At 39.9% G+C, this 19,012-nt stretch overlaps 2 protein-coding genes across 2 annotated transcripts; both read left to right on the forward strand.

Annotated features, from left to right (window-relative positions):
* Window positions 1–487: 487 nt before the first annotated feature.
* On the forward strand, window positions 488–18,875 carry fbxo46 (F-box protein 46). The gene is made up of 3 exons (XM_088346164.1): window positions 488–903; window positions 14,847–15,443; window positions 15,524–18,875. The coding sequence occupies exons 2-3, from the start codon at window positions 14,964–14,966 to the stop codon at window positions 17,333–17,335; spliced, it is 2,292 nt and encodes a 763-aa protein (XP_088202290.1). The 5' UTR covers window positions 488–903; window positions 14,847–14,963; the 3' UTR covers window positions 17,336–18,875.
* LOC148358447 (uncharacterized) lies at window positions 9,138–13,037 on the forward strand. The gene is made up of 2 exons (XM_088345861.1): window positions 9,138–9,744; window positions 10,544–13,037. Exons 1-2 carry the CDS (start codon window positions 9,304–9,306, stop codon window positions 12,539–12,541), a joined length of 2,439 nt encoding a protein of 812 aa, XP_088201987.1. The 5' UTR covers window positions 9,138–9,303; the 3' UTR covers window positions 12,542–13,037.
* Window positions 18,876–19,012: the final 137 nt, after the last annotated feature.

Here is a 19,012-nt window from a genome sequence, read left to right on the forward strand (position 1 = left end):
AATGTTCCCATTTTTATTTCACTTGTCTTTTTACTTCCCTTTTCTTTAACTATCACAGTTTTTCTTTTCTTTTTGCTTTCCCCCCCATTTTTCTCCTCACATTTTTCTGTTTCCTTTTCTCTCTTTCCTCTTCTTTTCTTCTCTTTCTTTCCCGGTTTCTTCTACTTTCTACTTTCCTTTAGTATTCACTCTTCTTTTTTACTCTTTCCCTTTTCTGTTTCCTTTTTCATCTTTGTTTATATTTTGCATATCTTATTTTCACTTTCTTTTAAATGAAAAGCAAAATGATGGGACTTGGTCACTTTAGGTTTCCGTAGTTTCTATTCTTCTTTATGCTCTTTAGCACTCGTTTTCGGACAGGTATTACACACTGTCCCTTTAACAGTGTAGTCCAGTGAGGGGGGAGGAAAACTGTCGGGGGGTGGGGGCGTGCAGATGCCATATATGGGCAAGCTACCGACTCTAGTGTGCGATTGGCTGGCCGCCTTGTGCAGCTGCTTGTCAACAAGATGGCCTTCCTCCTTCGGCCGTTTTGACACTGATTATTTTGGTATCCCAGCGCACATACCGTAAAAGCTTGTGTCATTTCTACATAGATAGAAGGAGACAGTCTGCTGGGAGACCTAAACAAGGATACAGTCCGCTAGGTTGCTTTACGAGTAGTGACAACAAGCTTCGATAGCGACCGTCGCTTCACGAAGCTTAATAATAGAAAGTACTACTAGCTGCTGGCGACGTTAGCTTGAGCGTCAGCTAGCTTAGCTACGTGGACACGGACACTTAAGTCGTGTCACTTTTAATTTCCCACAAAAACTGGTTTGGCTACAAGGAGAACTCGGAAGAACATCGTTGAATCCACGCTTAAAAGTAACAAAACTGTTTCTTCTTGAGGCCATTGTTGAGGTAAGCGGGCAAATGAAATCTGATGCCAGTGTTTTTTTCATCCTACCTTGTTAGCTAGCTAGCCACTTTGCAGGTATTTGATGAATCAAGTTAGCATCTTGTTAGCAACTCTGTAGTGTATATAATGGACGCAGTATCCGAACTGACCACGGGAAACACAACCATTTGCAATCACTTAATTTCGATTACATTTATTCTCACAAGTGAAATCATAACAAACAAATGTGCACCGTAGTTCCTTGACTCTTTATCAACTTGCCTGTGCTAATTGGGTATCGTGCACACTACCCTGTTTATCAGCATTATATACCAACTGAAACATATTGGATATACTTTGTATTTTATGATTAAAGCTGTACGTAGCTACAAGGCATTCGATAAAGAGCATCATTCGAAACAATGTACAGTATTCACTGACGGTCGACAGTGCCTACGTAATTGGAACACAAATCTGAATCACCTTTATGATCATTGTATTGCCACAGAGAGATTACAGTTGCACTCCAGTTGGCAAAAATATACGATTTAAATACTAATAAATTGAAATATATAATGTGTTCACTTCTAGTATAAAGCATTCACATTGTGTTTGCTGTTAATAACGTCATATTGGAATATAATATTGTGAATGTGCTTGATTGCTATTGTTTTTTTTTTTTGTTATTAGTGTCAATAAATTTGTTCAAACCAAAAAATAAAGCATTCACATCTGGGATATATATATATATATATATATATACACAACCGGGATATTGCACTTTGAACCGGGATATTGCACTTAAAACTCTAGCAAGTCAAGTCATGTTTATTTGTTTAGCCCTTAATCACAATAAGTCACAAAGGGCTGCACATACCACTTAACCAAACTGAAGGATAGTTGTTGAACAACTTGTTAGCCCCAGTCCGGCAAACCTGGTAAAGTGATCCATCTCGATCAGAATATACTCACATCGAAACATGACAACAAACATCTTCCATTTACACAATATTATAGAAATCAAATCAAGTGTAAACAAAGTAAACCGTACAATGTAAATCGTTTGACAGTGCCAAAACAAAATTAAGTAAAAATACTACTTCTGAACAACTGTTTTAGAATGAAGTCAAGAACATTTAAAATCATAAATGTACATAACCGGGATATTGCACTTATAAATGGGAGTATTGCTCCTTAGATCAGGGACATTGCACTATTCCTCAGTCTGTTTGTCCGGGCCATGTTGGAACAGAACCGTCGACCCGATGGTAGCAGTTCGAAAAGATAGTTGCTGGTGTGTGATAAGTCTTTCTGGATGTGTTTAGCTCTGCTGAGGTGGCGAAACCTGGCAATGTCCACCAGGCTGGGCAGGAGGACAATCAAAATGTATCAGTATTGGACTTTTCAGATGCCGAAATTCAACTTAAAGACCTGTGTAAACATACCATGGTTAAATATACCTTAGTAAAATCACCAATCTCCACCCAGTATATAGGTACTTCTAATACACACACATATACACTGGGTGTGGGTAAAAAACAAAACGAAAAAAAAACAAGACATCTTACCCACAAACACTCAAATAGATGGACACTCCAATAGCTATACAGGAATGTTAACTTTTCAAGAAACATTGTAAAAAAAAATAAAAAATAAAGGAAACAATAGATGATTTTTTAAATTCGTAACAAACTAACTGTTTTATTTAGAGTTCAGAGGAAGAAATCTAATATTTTGGTAAGACATAAGCTAACATTTTTAAACAATATTTATAACTAAATATTATATGATTAATTTTCATGAATTTTGCCAACCACTAATCCTTGTTTTATAAAGGTCTAGATCAGGAGACTCAAATCAACTTAAGGTGTAGATTTATACTGTTACTCTCCAGAAAAGATAAGCTGCCAAAACTTGCATGATCGTATTTATTTCTCATACTTGTCAAGTCAAGTCAAGTCATTTTTATTTGTATAGCCCTTAATCACAATAAGTCTCTAAGGGCTTCACAGATTAGTACACTATGTTACACAGACTATTTTTCAGCCGACAAGAAGAGTAGGTTATTATTCATATGCAATGGAGTCAACCTTAGCTAAGTGCCCCCTTTATTAATGATTGAATTTCCCTTTATCAACATATAATAAAACTAACAACCATAATGCAGCACATATTTACTAACATTAAGTTAGAGTATATAGAATAAAAACAAAGATTATGTGTGTAAACAAGTTTACTTTATTCACCAAATAAACACAAATAACTCTTACAGTATTTTTTGTTATTTTCCCAGTTGCAGTTAATATGGTGTTGCTTGTAATATGTAGCACTGCATGAATTGAAATACTTAATCTACATTAGCAATCTACGAAAATTTTGTTGTGACTGAGACTATCCGGAATAGAGCTGAATTCGGCAAGACGAGATGGGTCTTACAAAGAACTAGTTTATTTAATTTTGTTTACGTTTTTTGCCATATAAAGACTTATACGGCGTACTCATTTTGAAATGATTAAATTATGTATCAAATACCAAAAAATATATGTATAATTTGACAGGTATGTCATCTTGCGGTGGACCAAATTTTCATTTGAAAGGACATTGCGCCAAAGTGGTAAAAAAGTCATTAAAGAAGTCTATATTTAAATGATGAGCAAAAATAGATGAACTATCATATAAACGTGCATTTTATAAATTTCTCACAGGTTGAGAAATTTGCTTTTGTTTTACATAACATAAGCCTGCACTAGCGCGAGACATATTTGTCCGTCATCTTGCTGCTACGGGTACCTGGGGAAAAAAACGATAAGCTTAAGAATTGGTTGGCTAACAAAATTGGAAGAAAAGTAGTGTGGTCTGGCCAATTTGAGTACCTGGAGTTAATATTCTTTATTGTTCTTTTTCACACTCCTTTTTGGTTGCACTACTCATTACAGCGACGTCTAGTTGTCAAATGATACACACCGTCTCTTTAGGTTAGGCACCATGTATATGAATTAATCAATAATAAGAATAAGTAGAATGAGTTCGATTTCACATTTTTTCTTGATTCGTACAGATATTCAACTCTTTTGTCGTCATCGACACTTTGGGCCCGTTACTTTAAAAAAAGTTATTTGTTTCAGTTACTCCCTTAGTAACTGAATTACTCTTGTAAACGTAACGAATTACCAGGAAAAGTAACTGTTTCTGTTACTTTGAAAAAAGTAGTTGTGTGTCATTGAATTCGAAATGGAGTTGTATTCGAGTCAGTTGAATGGAAAAGAACAGGCAGGTAGCCATGCTATACAACTTTGTAATATTTTTTGCACCTCACCAGCAACAGATTTATTATATATTTGAAGTGCAACAAAAATAAACATTAACCATAAAATCCCAATCAGCATGTACATAAACACACACAAAGACGTACAAAAACACGCTCAAAAATGTAAGTAACCCCTTTGACCGTGAGTAACGATAAAGCCAGGAAAAATAATTAAACTTCCCCGTTACTGAAGTAATAATGCCGTTCTGTGACGGCGTTAGTCCCAAAACTCGATACAAGTACATGGTAGTTCCTTGCCACTGCACAAAAGTTGTATATTTGAAAGGAATACCTTTTATTCCCAACATGACATTTTCCTTAACAATACATCTTAGTAAAAGTAATTACTTCTTGTAATTGCACTATTTTGATTGTTAAATGGCTATAGAAGGCACTCAAAACTGGTATCGGCCACCATTGTGAAGACCAAATCCTTAAGAAAATCTGGTATTTGCACCTATATCGTGTATCGTGACTCGTTTATATGATATTTCTCAACCTTCTTTGAGCCGAGGTACTGTATACTTCTTACCCAACCTTTTTTTAGTAGAACAAGAACATTATTCACTAAAGTTGTGAAAGATTTCTACTTTCTACTATATGATAAGAGTAATAAGAGTAACGACATTTGATATTTTATTTCTGGCTCACATTTCCATTTGTTCATTTTGTCTTTGACAAGTCCATCAAACCAACCTAAAAATGTATCTTGCTTTAGATAGTACACATATAATATATCTATGGATATAGCTTGCAAAATCTTTAATCTATTCAAGATAGTGGTCATTTTTTGTCTACTTTCAATTCACGGAAGTGTGTGTTGCATTTCTGTCATGTTTACATCAGATGTTGCTTTGTTTTTATTTTCTTCTAACCTTTTATGTCAGTTATGTTGAATCGAATTTAAGTAGCAACGTTTTCTTTTTTAATTTTCTCTAGCTTTTCATGTTAGCCACTCATGTGAGCCACTTGACCCTAGTTTATATAGGTTTGACTAACGCTTTTCTTGGTTGTCCGGGCAAATTTAGGTTGCTTGGTCTTCAGATGTTGCTTGTCTTTTTTCACACCTACTGTCATTTTGCACCCCCATCACTCACTATCCATCACAAGCACTTGTTTTAATTGAATTGCGGAATACAGTACTCTTGATTCTCACACAAAATAAGAACTTGAGGGAGGCTTGCAAAATCTTTAATCTATTTAAGATAGTGGTAATTTTTTGGAGAAACATAGGTTTCGGCTTTATTGGACTGGACACATTTGCATGAAGGAAATTGCAGAACAATAAACTTTGTGGTTTCTTCAACTGGGAACGGGGACAGGACGTGAAGTTCAATCCATTTCTGAACAGCTTGGACCTAAACCCTGAACAGTGCTTAGCAGTTACAGAAATGCTGCAGGTATTTATTAGGCTGAAGTAAGAGGTCAAGACATTCTGAAGGAGATAACGTCCAATTCTAATCTACTCGAGGTGTGTCATTGTTTTATGATACTTTTCCAATTTTTGACTATAACTCAAGACTGTATTTTAAAAGGTATTTTCTCCTTGACTTGAATTCTATACTCTTTTGGCCTGCATTTCAAAATGAATATTAATTACTTTGATTAAAGGTTAATGTTAAAAATTGGGATGTACCCCCCAAAAAAGTGAAACGCCTGGCAGGAAAACTGAAGAAAGAGAAAAAAATATTTACTGTATATGTTTTGCACTGGTTTGCGGAAAAGGGAAGAATTTGATACACAACTGACTTGCTTATTACTTTATGCTGATTTTCATTTTATTAAATTCTCGTAGAATAAGAAAAGGCATTTATCCATCCATTATCTGCACTGCTTATCCTCATTAGGGTCGCGGTGGTGCTGGAGCCCATCCCAGCTATCTTCGAGCAGTGGGTAGGGGACACCCTTAACTGACTGGCAGCTGGTCGCAGAGCACACAGAGACAAACAACTCGCTCGCTCATTTACACCTAGGGACACTTTGGACCGGCTAAAAACCTGAAATACGTGTTTTAGGAATGTGGGAGGAAACCAAAGTGCATAGAGGAAACTCACGCAAGCCTGGGGAGAACATGCAAACTCCGCAGGTTGTTAGCTGCATTTGAACCATGACATCAGAACTGTGTCCCAACTACTCAGCTGTCATGCTGCCCAGAAAAGGCAATTAAAAGCTTTGAAAAAAATCTCTTTAGCCTGCAAAGTGCGACAGACGAAATAAAACCTTTGAGAGGTATAAAATTCATATTAATAACACAAGAAAGTTCTTACTACTTTAGTACCTTGAGTTAAGTTTCTTGTTGCACCGAAGTCTCGCTATGTATTTAATTAGAAAAAAGACACGATTTGTGGGCATTTTAACATTTATTGAGAGTGAATTGTTACTCCACCTGGGGCAAATCCAGCCTTGCAAAGCTTGCCTGAGCTCTACTGTGACATCGCACCGTTTTTTTTTTCTGTAGTAAGGTTCGATTTTTTTTTACCAAAACTGAAAATACTTTTCTTGGTAACTTTTGCCCGAAAAGTTTTAGGTAACAAAACTTCTCTACATCTCGAGTTAAAATAGTTGTATTGGAGTTTACTGTTGTGTTAGTTGCCAAGGAGATTTCAGAAAATATCATCTTAAAAAACAAATATTGAGCCATGTCTATTTTGAGGGGTATACATTTTTGCTAAATTCATAGATTGACTGTCATTTGATACCTTTCGAGTTGTTGGCAATTTTTACTATAGGTTGATGTGTCCCCCCGTCATCTTCCATGCAGCTCTTGATGCAACATAACATCGCATTGTTCCACATTAAATGTGTGTTGCTTTGTTAAACCTTTTTCGTTTTCGATGCGAAAAAAAAAACGTGCATCTGGAAGAGGATGAATCAGATCTGGAGCTCTGAGTACGGCAGCTTTAATTATAACACTTTGTCCTGGTAATGAAAAACAATAGTGTTGTTTGTGTGTAAGCTAACATTTTTTGGTTTCCTGACTGCTCTGAAACAACAACAATCTTGCTCCCACCGGTCCGTGGATCACTCCCAGATTAGATCATTTTTTTACAATCGGCCAAAAAAAAGACTAAAACACTAATATTATATATTTTATTATGCAAAATACTTTTGAATTAAAACTAACATATCATCTTAAACTGGGAATTTTTAACATTTTAACATATTAACCAATTTCTTGCGGACAATAGTGGCATGATGAGACCTAAGGCACAGTGTAATATGGTTAAAGCTGGTAACTTAACAAGGTAGAACCTAGAATTTCAACAAATAGAGAACAATGCATAGACACGCATTTTCAAATCCGACCACACTGCGTGATCAATTATTTTTTTTCAGCTACCACAAAAATAAGCCAGGTGGCTCACTTACACTTCCACGCAATGGACACATACCAGACAGTTGCAACTTGTGGTACTTGTCCTTAAAAATCAACAGAAGCATCTTTTTTTTACACATGCTAAAAAAATAACGTAAAACTCAGCAGACTTCATTATCACCCACGCTGCTAAATTGAAATGAAGGATTATCGTTACAAAGCTTTCCAACAGTTTGTTGTGGACGCAACAACTGAAGGTCGGGATGATTCGGCTACAGCTTTTGTCTTTTCTCGCTCATTAAAATTCATAAGTATTTGACCTCCTGTCAGGTAAACACCGGGGTGATGTGGCTTGAAATGCAAGGTCATAGCTTAACTGTCATACAGCTTTCTTGTGCGACAGTGCTGACAGAGTTACTGTTTTTATCCACTGACTTCTTTCCATATATGACGAGAAGCCAAACCTCACCGACGGGAGGTTTCTGATACTCCCTCATTCCACTCTCCATGATCAGTTTGCGTGAGAATTGCACATGCGGCCTTTTTCTTAAAGCGAGTCACGTGTGTTCCAAATCATAGACATTGATCTGAAAGGATCACTCACTGATCTGTTGCACCATTATTGGTTGGTTTTGTGTGTTTACGCTCCATTTTTGGCAGTTCGAAGCTGCTTCAAAGGGGGGCATTTAACAGCCATATACTGTCTTACATTTTAGCCCACAATGAAAACGATTACACTTGGGTATTTTCAGACGCCAAACACTTTTATTTATGTTTTGTCAGCTAGCACATGTGTAGCTTTAAAGTATGTCCCCAAGGTTCCAGCTCTGAAGTGTTGCTGGCGGCTTCTGTGCTTGGCTAGGATTTGGAGGATTAGTTTGATGCTGAAGGCTTAACTCCAAACCTTCTTTTTCAGGAAGTGTTTCAAACGAAGCATGGTTTGATTTAATGTAGCCTGGTACTCATTTAGCAGATGTGGTTTACCAGTTAATGGAATGGTAACATTGATGGCCATGCTATATATATGATTTAATCCCCACTTTATTGAGAATTTTTACTTTTAACTATAATTGTATAGTTGTTTATTTACAGCTGTACAAGTAAATTGAAAATGAACCTGTTGCAAAATAATTTATCATCCATATAATCTGTTTGCTTTTCTCATTATTACCCGGAGTTTTCTGTGTTCTTCATCTTGAGATGATCAAAGTGATACACAAGAGTTACCAGTTGCTCAAAAACTCTGCTGCACCATGTAGCTGATTTTTTTTTTTCTTCCAGCCTTCAGAGCATTTTTTTCTAATTGTTTCAGTGTTTTTTTTTTTTTTTGTGCCGCAGTTTTGCCATATTTACCGTACATAATACTAGTATTTCATGCAGACAACTGGGTAGATTTTTACAAAATAGTTTAAGTGACTAATATTTTCAGTCTATTTTAAAAAGAGATTGAACATCAGTAAGTCGTATTTTGGTCGTGTACTATCCTGCTAACAAACTTTTTTTGATTAATGTTAATTTTAGAGCATCTATTGTTGTAAACAATACAGGGATGTGATTTTTCCGCTAATTCGCGGAATTCCGCTTTTTTTATCTCCAAAAATAAAATTTTAAAATTTCCGGTGTTTTAATTGGTAAAAAAAAACGATTTCGTCTCGACAGCATGCCATTTGAGTGTTTCCGTAACTGAAATGAAACGTACTTGCGATTGGTTGAAGTCTCGTGTTGACCAATAAACGCGCTTGTTATAGGAGTGTGCCATTGTTCATTTCTCACACGTTTTTGCCGGGTGTTTAAAGAAAGATGTCCGTGATCGAACGCAAAGATGCTCCGCGAGCTAAAGAAATTGATAAGATTGTAAAAAACAAGTTTCGATGGGACTGGTTGGAGAAGGAATTATCTACGAATGTTGGAAAGAAGACTGTGACGAATTTGTTCAATGACTTTATTCGGAAGATCGATCGTGCCGGGAAAGCACTTTGCATTTGGTGTCATGATACCATCGACTATGGTGGGAGAGGTTTCAAAGCTCTTGAAAGTCACGCAAAGAGCAAAAAACACGTGAAAGAACTCCAGTCAAGAACGACAAATTATTCCATCGCTGGAAGTTTCGGTGCCCAAACGAAAACTCCAAAACTTTACGGCCTCCATCCCTTATTGACATCACAATCGGAAGCGGTAATAAAGAGACGTGATCCACCCCAACAACCTGTACCAGTTGCTGATAGAGTCGTGAATTTTGAGGTAGGTGGTAAACTTTTCAAATTTATTTGACAGTTTTCCCATTTTTTTCGAAAATATTATAACGTAATAAAAATGGCCATAAATATTTAACAATTACAATAATAGATTTTCATGTGTACATTACACCAACACTTTACTGTAGGGCCTATACTTATTGTACTTTCATTTATCAAATACTTGGATACGCTGCTATTAAAGAAATAAACACATACATTTAAAATATGATTTAGGAAATTTAAAAATATTATTAAGCCTAATAGTAATCAAAACTATTGTCAGTATTTATATTTTTTAAATTAAGTACTTGTATGATATTCTACCATTGATTTTCTTAATGGCCACGATATTATTATGGTACATAATTTACTTAATATTAATAACATGGTTAATCATTGACACAAACTCAAATGAATGCTGCATGTTTGCACTTTTTAGGTTTCAAGATGTTGAGTGTCTTGATGTATGCAGTTACAGAGATGATCTTAGTCGAATGCATGATTGTGTTTTTATCAGAGCTTGCTGCATGAGGTATTTTATGTTTTTGTTATCCATTATGTATTAAGAATGATTGATTAAATGATTTATTGCATGGTAAATATTATTTCCAATGGTTTGTAGCTAATTTTCAACATTTTTTTGTCACCATAATAAATACTCTGACATGTGAATGTGCATGAAAGTTTAGACTAAATCCTTTTTTATTTACTTTGGTCGCATGACATTTTGGATTATAATTCAAATAATTATTTAAATTATTTAATTGTTTACTGATTATTGTTAAATTTCTTTTATTCTTCAGGCAATGCTGTTGGGAGTGCTGGCCGAAAATTCTCTTCCGTTCACCATGGCCCCAAAGCTCATCACACTGTCAAAGGAACTGGCAAGGGATCCAAAAGCTCTGAATGGACTGTCCATGGATAGAACCAGTGCATCCTACAAAACAAAGTATGGCCTTGCCCATACTATGCTTGATGAGACTTTAACAAACTTAAGATCCTCCCACTTTTCAATGAACATTGATGAGTCCACCAGCAACAATCTACACCGTGTCCTGTGTGTTCTCGTCAGCTATTTCTCCCCGTCGACAAAGTCTGTTGTGGTGGAACATTTAGCATCTTTGAGTGTTGTTAAAGTTGACGGCAAATCTCTCTTTGATGAACTCTCAGCCCTCATGACCAAGAACAATATTCCCTGGAGCAATTTGGTGTCTGTGTTGATGGACTCATGTGCAGTGATGCGGGGTTCCAAATCTGGAGTTGAGACGCGTTTGCGAGAGGGACCAGCACCACATCTCCTTGACATAGATGGGGATACCTGCCACCACATCCACAACGCCTCTAAGCATTTTTGCAAGCCATTTGAGTACAAGATTGAAGGACTCCATAATGATCTCTTCAACGATTTCAAGTGGTCAACCGATCTGAAGGAAGCTCTTCAAGAAATTTGCTTTCTGACAGGCATCACCTTCACCATGCCAGAGAGATTTGTCAGCCATCGATGGCTTTCAAACTATAATGTTTCAATGTCCACCTTACGCCTCATGGATGTCTTTACCATCTTCTACTATGCATTTCTTGGCAGAGGAGATAAAGAACTCTATCTTCCCACCATCATGGCCATCTACCACAAGAAGGATCTTTCAAGAGAAGTCAAAGCCAAACTCAAAGACATACAATCAGCTTTAGGCCAAAAGAACATGACTGAGGAAGGAAGGAAGAGGAAGCAGAGGATCTATGAGAAGATATTCTTCACAAGATTGGATACGCTTCTCACCCTCAACCTGTACACAGCAGTTCTGCCCTTGCTGAAGAACTATGTGATCACCTTTGAGACGAAAACGCCAATGATCCACAAGCTGAACGACAAGCAAGTGTCCTTCTTCAAGAAGTTCTTGTCCTGTTTCCTAAAGCCAGAGTCCCTTCAAGGCTGTAAACTGACAGAAATTGAACTGAACAACAAAGCCAACCAACTCCGAGAAAATGATATTTTCTATGGTGGTGTCACCAGCAAACTGATGGATTCTTCTAACAAGTCGTCAGTTGTGTTCAAGTTCAAAGCCAAAGCCAAGGCAGCATATCTGGCATGTGGTCTGTACCTTCAGAAAAAGTTGCCCATGAACAGCAAGCTTCTGAGAGCAGCCTCTGCCATTGACCCACTTGCCAGAGGACACAGCTCAACTTTAAACCAACTGAAGAAGCTGTCGTCGTTGGTCACCAATGTCCTTGATGAGTCAGAGCTGGGGAACTATGATCTCGAGGTGAGAGAATACCAGTTGGACAGTGAGTTGCCAACACCTTTGGACTCAGAGGGGAAGGCAATTGCACTGGATCGTTGGTGGGCCCAAGTCTTTGCTGTTGGAAGATACCCAACCCTGGCCAAGATGGTGAAGGCTCTCATGAGTTGCTTCCATGGGCCGCAAGTAGAGGGGGCTTTTAGTGTCATGGGTGATGTCCTGAACCCCAAAGCATGCAGAATGGACATAGCCACATACAGTTCTATCCAGACTGTAAAATATGCCCTAAGAGCAAGAAATACCACCTCTGTCAGCCATTTTGGAAGGAAAGACATTCTGATGGATCCTGTGCAGTCCATACTGTGCCTAAATCTGAGGACATCCTCCAAAAGGTACAGGGAGGAGAAGGATGCAGAAGCAGCTATGTTGTCTGCAAAACGAACAGAACTTGCTGTGAAACAGGACACCCAAATGAGCAAGGCTGCCTCAAGAAGAACCATCAAAGCTGCACAGAAGCAGGCTAGAAAGACCCATTCCAAAGCAATGAAGTCTAGGAGGAAGTAGTGTTTGGGTCATGTGAATGGATTTAGCTGTGTCCCGACGGATCACCACCTTATCGTGGTGGGGCACTTTGCGCGTCTCCATGACCCCCAGAGCTATGTCGGCGGGAGTCTCGTACTCCTGGTAGGGTTACCCAAGCCGAACAGGTCGAAGGGTAGAGTCCAGACTAAGAGTGATCCCAAAAGCTGGTGGCGGCACGCTTTGAGGCGGTTTCCTACAGACCTGGATCCCGTTAGCCGCCTGCAGTTGTAGAAAGATGCCGGTCGTCTAGGGTCTCCCTTGCCACTGGAACCATCTTCTTTACAATTAAGATAGTGGCGTTGGGGAAATGTTTTTTAATGTGACTGATTTTGAGTTGACTTAAACTGTAATTTTATATGGGATAGTTCAATATACATTGAAAATTTATGCTGTTGTCTTGTCTATTTCTTTGTCATCTGAGTGCATTGAAAGTACTTAAAAAAACCCATGAGCTCCGGGGGGGGGCTTCGCCCCACTTTTCCCCCCACCAGGGCACTGCCCTGGTCCTACCTGGTTTCCCCCCCCCCCCCCCCAGCTAGCAATCACCCCCCCCCCCCCCCCCCCCCCCCCCCCCCGCTAATTTTCAGATAATTTCACTTTGGTCAAATCACATCCCTGACAATAACAGTTTTTTCTCTACCTTGATGTTTTTGTCTGTCAGTATAGTGGCGTAAGAACTGTCACGTCTCAGGTATGATGCTGACAGATTTTGGTTGGTTCCTTATCTGTTGTAAAAACACAAACAGGTACTCTAGCTTGTAGCAAATTTTGAAAGAGAATAAATTCAGTGCTTACCAGTTATCCTGACACAGCTACAAGTCTTTCCTGGCATTTTCCTTTACACCACTTGAACTCCCCTCCTTCCTGCAAACTGTGTGATTCAATCAAAAACGGAAAGAAAAATGTCCCATTGCCAAACTTTGAGTTCTTTGTTTTTTTTTCATAAATGCAAGAAACTACGATAATGTGTAAGAAAAGTAATGACTAAAAACAAAAACCTGTAGGTGTTAGCCAATACGTGGCTAGCAATATTGCACAAAAAAACACACTTCTATAGCATAAGAATAACCTATATTTTATCTTGACACTATCTGTCTATTATTTGTTATTGCAACATCCATCCATTGTCCTGGAAGGGGAATTGCCTCATGTGCGGTCCCTTCTCAAGGTTTCTTCATTTTGCTCATGTTGAGGTTTTTGAGTTTTTCCTTGCCCTCATGTAGGTTTTAGACCAGGGGATGGTGTAATAACTGTCTGTGGTTTGCAATAATCTGTGGTATGTGCAGCCCTTTGAGACTCTGTGATTAAGGGCTATACAAATAAACATGACTTGACTCAAAAAGATGAAGCGCATCTTAAAGAAAATGTTTAAATGGGTTTTAAATTCTGTCTCTGTTGTCGACTCGAAAAGCAACAAGCAAGCCGAGGGATCAGAGCAGCACTGAGTAAATATTGATGACACATGCAAACAAACGTGCACAAGTGACATTTTGGCGTGTCCTTCCCGCCCTGAAAATACATTTATTGTAGAAATCATATCTAGAGAAGGTCTAACCATTTTGTTAAGCGTGGTTAGAAATCGGTCGTTTGTCGCAGAACATGCACTGGTTAATTGTTTACCTTTCATGTGTGACAGTCAAAAAGTCTAGAAAGCACACCTCGACAAACAAATTGTTGGTCTTTACTGCGATATGCCGGTTATTTTATGTGTAACTCCATATTCTAAACTGCCCTAAAAGCTGGAAGTGCTTGTAGAAAGAAATAATTATCGTTACACTAAGCTTGCAGCATTGTCAGAACCAAGGGGACGGGACAAGGAGATTTCACTACTGCCTCTCCCCTTGTGAATCTTTTCTAAAAATAGGTTCAGCATATGCCTACATGCTCCCTGTGTTGCCTTCTATTAAGCAATCCTATTTGAACCACATAGATTCAAAGGAGTGCAGTCATTTTGTTCCCCATGAATGCATCTCATTTACTGCACACACTAAAATTGAAATGGTAACCGTTTAATTTGATTTAAAGGGCTAGTTTGACACAGCCAGGGGATGTGATTGCTAATTGAGTTTTACTGAAGTTAGAGGCTGAACAGTCATAGTTTATGACCATCATAATTTAATATGATAGATCTTGCCCTGTCAATGACAATGCCCTGCTCGAATTTGTTGTAAATAATGTTTACACCTGTTGAAATATTGATCTACGTGTTCTCTCTTGTTTGTCTCTTCCTCCTTCGAAATTCCATCTGCCCCCTCCTTTTAATTTCCTTCATCATGCATCATCATAGGTGAGCTGCTGAAAACAGTTCCCGCCAAGTCGGATAGGACTCTGACCATGAGCTCCTTGGCTGTGGGTACATGCAGGCCAGCTTAGCTGCTGGCATGTTCCAGAGCTCCGCATCCTGATGGACCGAGACACTTTTTCCCACATTCGTCTGTGGTGCCCTCGCCCCTTCGGCACCTACTCTCAGAACACAGCCAGGAGTCCTGGCACGGGGGGCAATGTAGTAGCTGTAGGTGGTGCTGGGTCCACAGCGCTCTGCAAAGGTGAGCCCCCTCCTTGTACTAGGAGGGCAAGCGATAAAGCAGAAAATGGGGGGATTCTAAGAGGCGTGCAGGAAGAGAGTACGAAAGTGGAGGATGTTGGCTGTGAGAACAAACCACCGGAACCTGAACTTAACTCTGACTCCCTGATGCAAGGCCAGCCTACCATGTCCACATCATCCCTTTCACCAGTCCCATCTTCTGGGTCCAAAATGGAAGATGGCCGAGTGCTACTGGACACCTGGTATGTCATTAAACCAGGAAACACTAAAGAGAAGATTGCCTTCTTTGTGGCACACCAGTTTAGCGGTGCAGGCCAACCCAGACCCAGCGCCATGAAGGTAACCTGCGAAAGTCTGTGTTTGTTGGTTAATTATAAGATGTGCTAGTTTTCACAATTTGCTGTTTTATTTCTCCTCAGGTGAAAGGTAACTGGGCAACTGACTGTACTAAAGCAAAAAGGCGAAGAAGATGCTCATCTTATGACCCACCAAACCGGACGCATACATCAGAAACGCAAATCAGCCATGAGTCCTCTGAACTTCCCAAAGCACTACTTGGCCATGATCCACCAGTAATCGATGGGGTGAATGACACTGACCTGTTGTCAGTGGCTGAGATGGTTGCCTTAGTTGAGCAGAGGACAGCCATGGCCCTCCGGGATATTGTGACTGTGCATGGAAACCAGCAGCCCTCAATTACCAGTCAAGAACAGGGGCTTACCAATCACCAGCACACATTACTCCGTGGAACAGAATCAGACCCCTTGCATATGTCCTTTGTGTCTGAAGAATCAAAAGGTCGACCTTCCAAAGAAGTAAAGGACTTATCAGCTACCCTTCAGGCAGACCTGGAGCTGGATGAGCAGCAAGAGTCATGCCGAGTCGCACAGGCTATTGCACACTTTGAGTCACAGAATCTGGAAAACCGCCTTCATATGGGAGCTGGATCAGCTATCAACTTTTCTGAAAAAGACAGGGAGCTTAGAGAAGGAGCGGAATCCCGTCATGTAGCACCTTCTCCGCCTCCCAACCATAGTCAAAGTGAGGTGAGAATTGCTTTTAGAGTTTCAAATCTTGACCCACGCTCTCAACTGGAGCCAGCAGGCCGTTCACGCTGTATGTTTATGAGTTGTGGAGGTGGCAGTAGTCAGGCAACTGCCCGATCAAAAGAGAAGATCACCTGTGACCTCTACCAGCTTGTCAGCCCTTCTTCAAGAGACCCTAGTAGCTTGCTGCTCAGTGCCAACACGCCTGCACCTAAACTAGAGGCTGACCACTATGACAGACAGACCTGTGTCAGCCCAGAAATACCCCATGAGCCTTCTTCTGGGGACAAAATATCTGTGAGTGTCGGAAGGGAGCGAGTGACTGGATTTCACGTGGAAGTCGTGGTGACGGGTGCTGTGGACCAATGTGTTTTCTACGGCAAGGACAGTACAGAGAATGTTCAGGAGGAGACTGTGTGCTTTGCTATGCCCAGTGGTGGCGGAAATGTTGGAAGCTCGACTGATCACTCATCCGATGACCCCCCTCCTGGACAGCTTTTTTTCGTACCTTCCTCACGAGTTGCAGAGGAGGACTCGAAGGCATCGAATTTGGGCAGAACATCTGGTTTGTGCTCTCTAGACTGCACCAACAGTGGCATCCAAGGAGCCGGTATTTCATGTTCAGGAGAGCGCGCACCTCGACCAGACTCTCCGTTAGTTAGTGCTGGGGAAGAATGTGCAGACCCGTCGCTGTGTCGCCTCTATCGTCATGTATCCCATGATTTCCTTGAGATCCGCTTTCAGATTCAGCGCTTGCTTGAACCTCGCCAGTATATGTTGCTGCTCCCTGACCACATCATGGTCAATATCTTCAGCTACCTACCCACTCGCTCCTTGGTGGCCCTCAAGTGCACCTGCCACTATTTCAAGGCCTTGATCGAGACTTACGGAGTACGAGCTGTGGACTCTCGCTGGAACCAAGACCCTCTTTATCGAGATGACCCCTGCAAGCAGTGCAAACGCCAGTATGAGCGCGGGGATGTTTCACTGTGCCGATGGCACTCTAAACCTTACCACCATGACCTGCCTTATGGACGATCTTACTGGATGTGTTGCCGGCGCACGGACAAGGACACACCAGGATGCCGCGTTGGGCTTCATGATAATAACTGGGTCCAACAGCCTGCTGATGGCTCCCAGCCTATTCGGTCCAAGAGGGAAGTGCGACGGGAAGAGTCAAGGTAGAAAAGGGAACTATTATTTCACTTTTCTACTAGCCTAGCAGGCATAATTTCTTCTCAAAGAATGAGCATGAAAAATGTACAAAGAAAAATCATCACTCCAGGGCGTTTTTACGTTGTTTCCTTCCCCGTGGTCTAGCGGTTAGGAAGAATTTAAGCGTGCCATGTTACACGCTGTATTTTTTTTTTTTTTTTTTTACCAGTCGTACAGAATATTGTTCATCTGACTGTACTCCAGAGTAGCACATTAACAAGTGTGTCTCTCAGTGTTGAGGTCTCTTCTCACTGCTGTCTGTTTGCCCTGTCTTTATGCCTCTTGCGTGCCAGGTTTGCCGCTCAGCTCCATACAGTGGTCATGTTCAGATGGTTCCTGTGACAGCTTTGCGGTGTATTTGATTGAGATTAGCATTAAGTGACGAATAGAAATGTAATGTCCTAGAGCCTGGTCCCATGACTTGGTCTATGTCCGTTGTTTTTCATCAAAAACATCCACCCGCTCATTGGGCTCAGTTCAGCAAATTGAATACATGAGCTGTACTGAACCCAACATGCTAAACCATATGGAATGTTCAACGTTGCTGTAGAAATGCGATTGTATGATGCCAACTTGATATTCCAACATAGGAACTTTTTTCTGCACCGTGCATTTCTATTTTTCTGTGTTTATTTATTGTTTGTTGACCAGTCCCCTGATAATGCTGCTGAAACCATTTGGCTGTGTCACTGATGTCATCACAAATGGCCCATACCATTGGTTTATACAGTCCTACCTACTTCGGTCACTGTAACCTTTTAAGATTGGACCCTGCTTTAGTTGACCAGCCATGAACAGGAAAATCAAAGTACTATACTCCTGGGAGAGACAATGTATAGATTATGATTAGTAAGGTTTATAAAAAAAAAAGAATGTTGCTTTTTATGATTTGACTGACCTGCTTGTTTGCCTTTTTTATGGGGGGTGGCCTTTTGGGGTGTGTACGAATGTTTGCTGTTCTATTGTATTATTGGACATAACTCCTTATCAACTGGTCCCTCTACCAAGCTACAAGAATGTCTTTGGGTTTAAGTCATCACCGGTTTACATCTTGCTTGTTTCGCCTCCGTCCTCCAAGTTGACTGAGGCTAGTGTTGGCCTATGGCAACAGTGTTTTAAGTGTTCAAACCAACAGAGACAGCAAAAACTTTACACCAGCCTCCAGCCTTAAATTCCCCCTACCTCTATTCCACATGCAGGAGATTGAGGCATCAGATACCTCACAGGCGGTAAAGAGTATTTGATGTTGCACCGAAATCTTGTAATAAGGGGCTTGATAGACTTTCCTTACAAAAACACTCCTTTCAGTTTTTTCCCCCATGCTTTTCGGCCACCCTATCCCAACAAGCTGACTGACTGCACATTATCATAGTGATGCTGAAACTGTGTGAAGGTGAGATGATGGTTTATAGTCTTGGGAGATACCAGTAGGTTCCAAATATGTAAGATTTTAATGGGAAATATTGGGATAAATATAAATGATTAATAAAACTGGAAATTCAACCTTTAATGGTGATGTTTTTTTTGTTTTTTGTTTTTTTCAAAAGTCTAGAAATACATAAGATTGGATGTGATAAACACCACAGCTCACATTTACAAGGGAGAAAATAAAATACTGTGTCTTTGTTTATGGCATCTATTATCTAT

This window comes from Urocampus carinirostris, chromosome 10 (assembly GCF_059441175.1).
Source record: "Urocampus carinirostris isolate Australia breed hairy pipefish chromosome 10, RoL_Ucar_1.0, whole genome shotgun sequence".
NCBI classification, from domain to species: Eukaryota; Metazoa; Chordata; class Actinopteri; order Syngnathiformes; family Syngnathidae; genus Urocampus; species Urocampus carinirostris.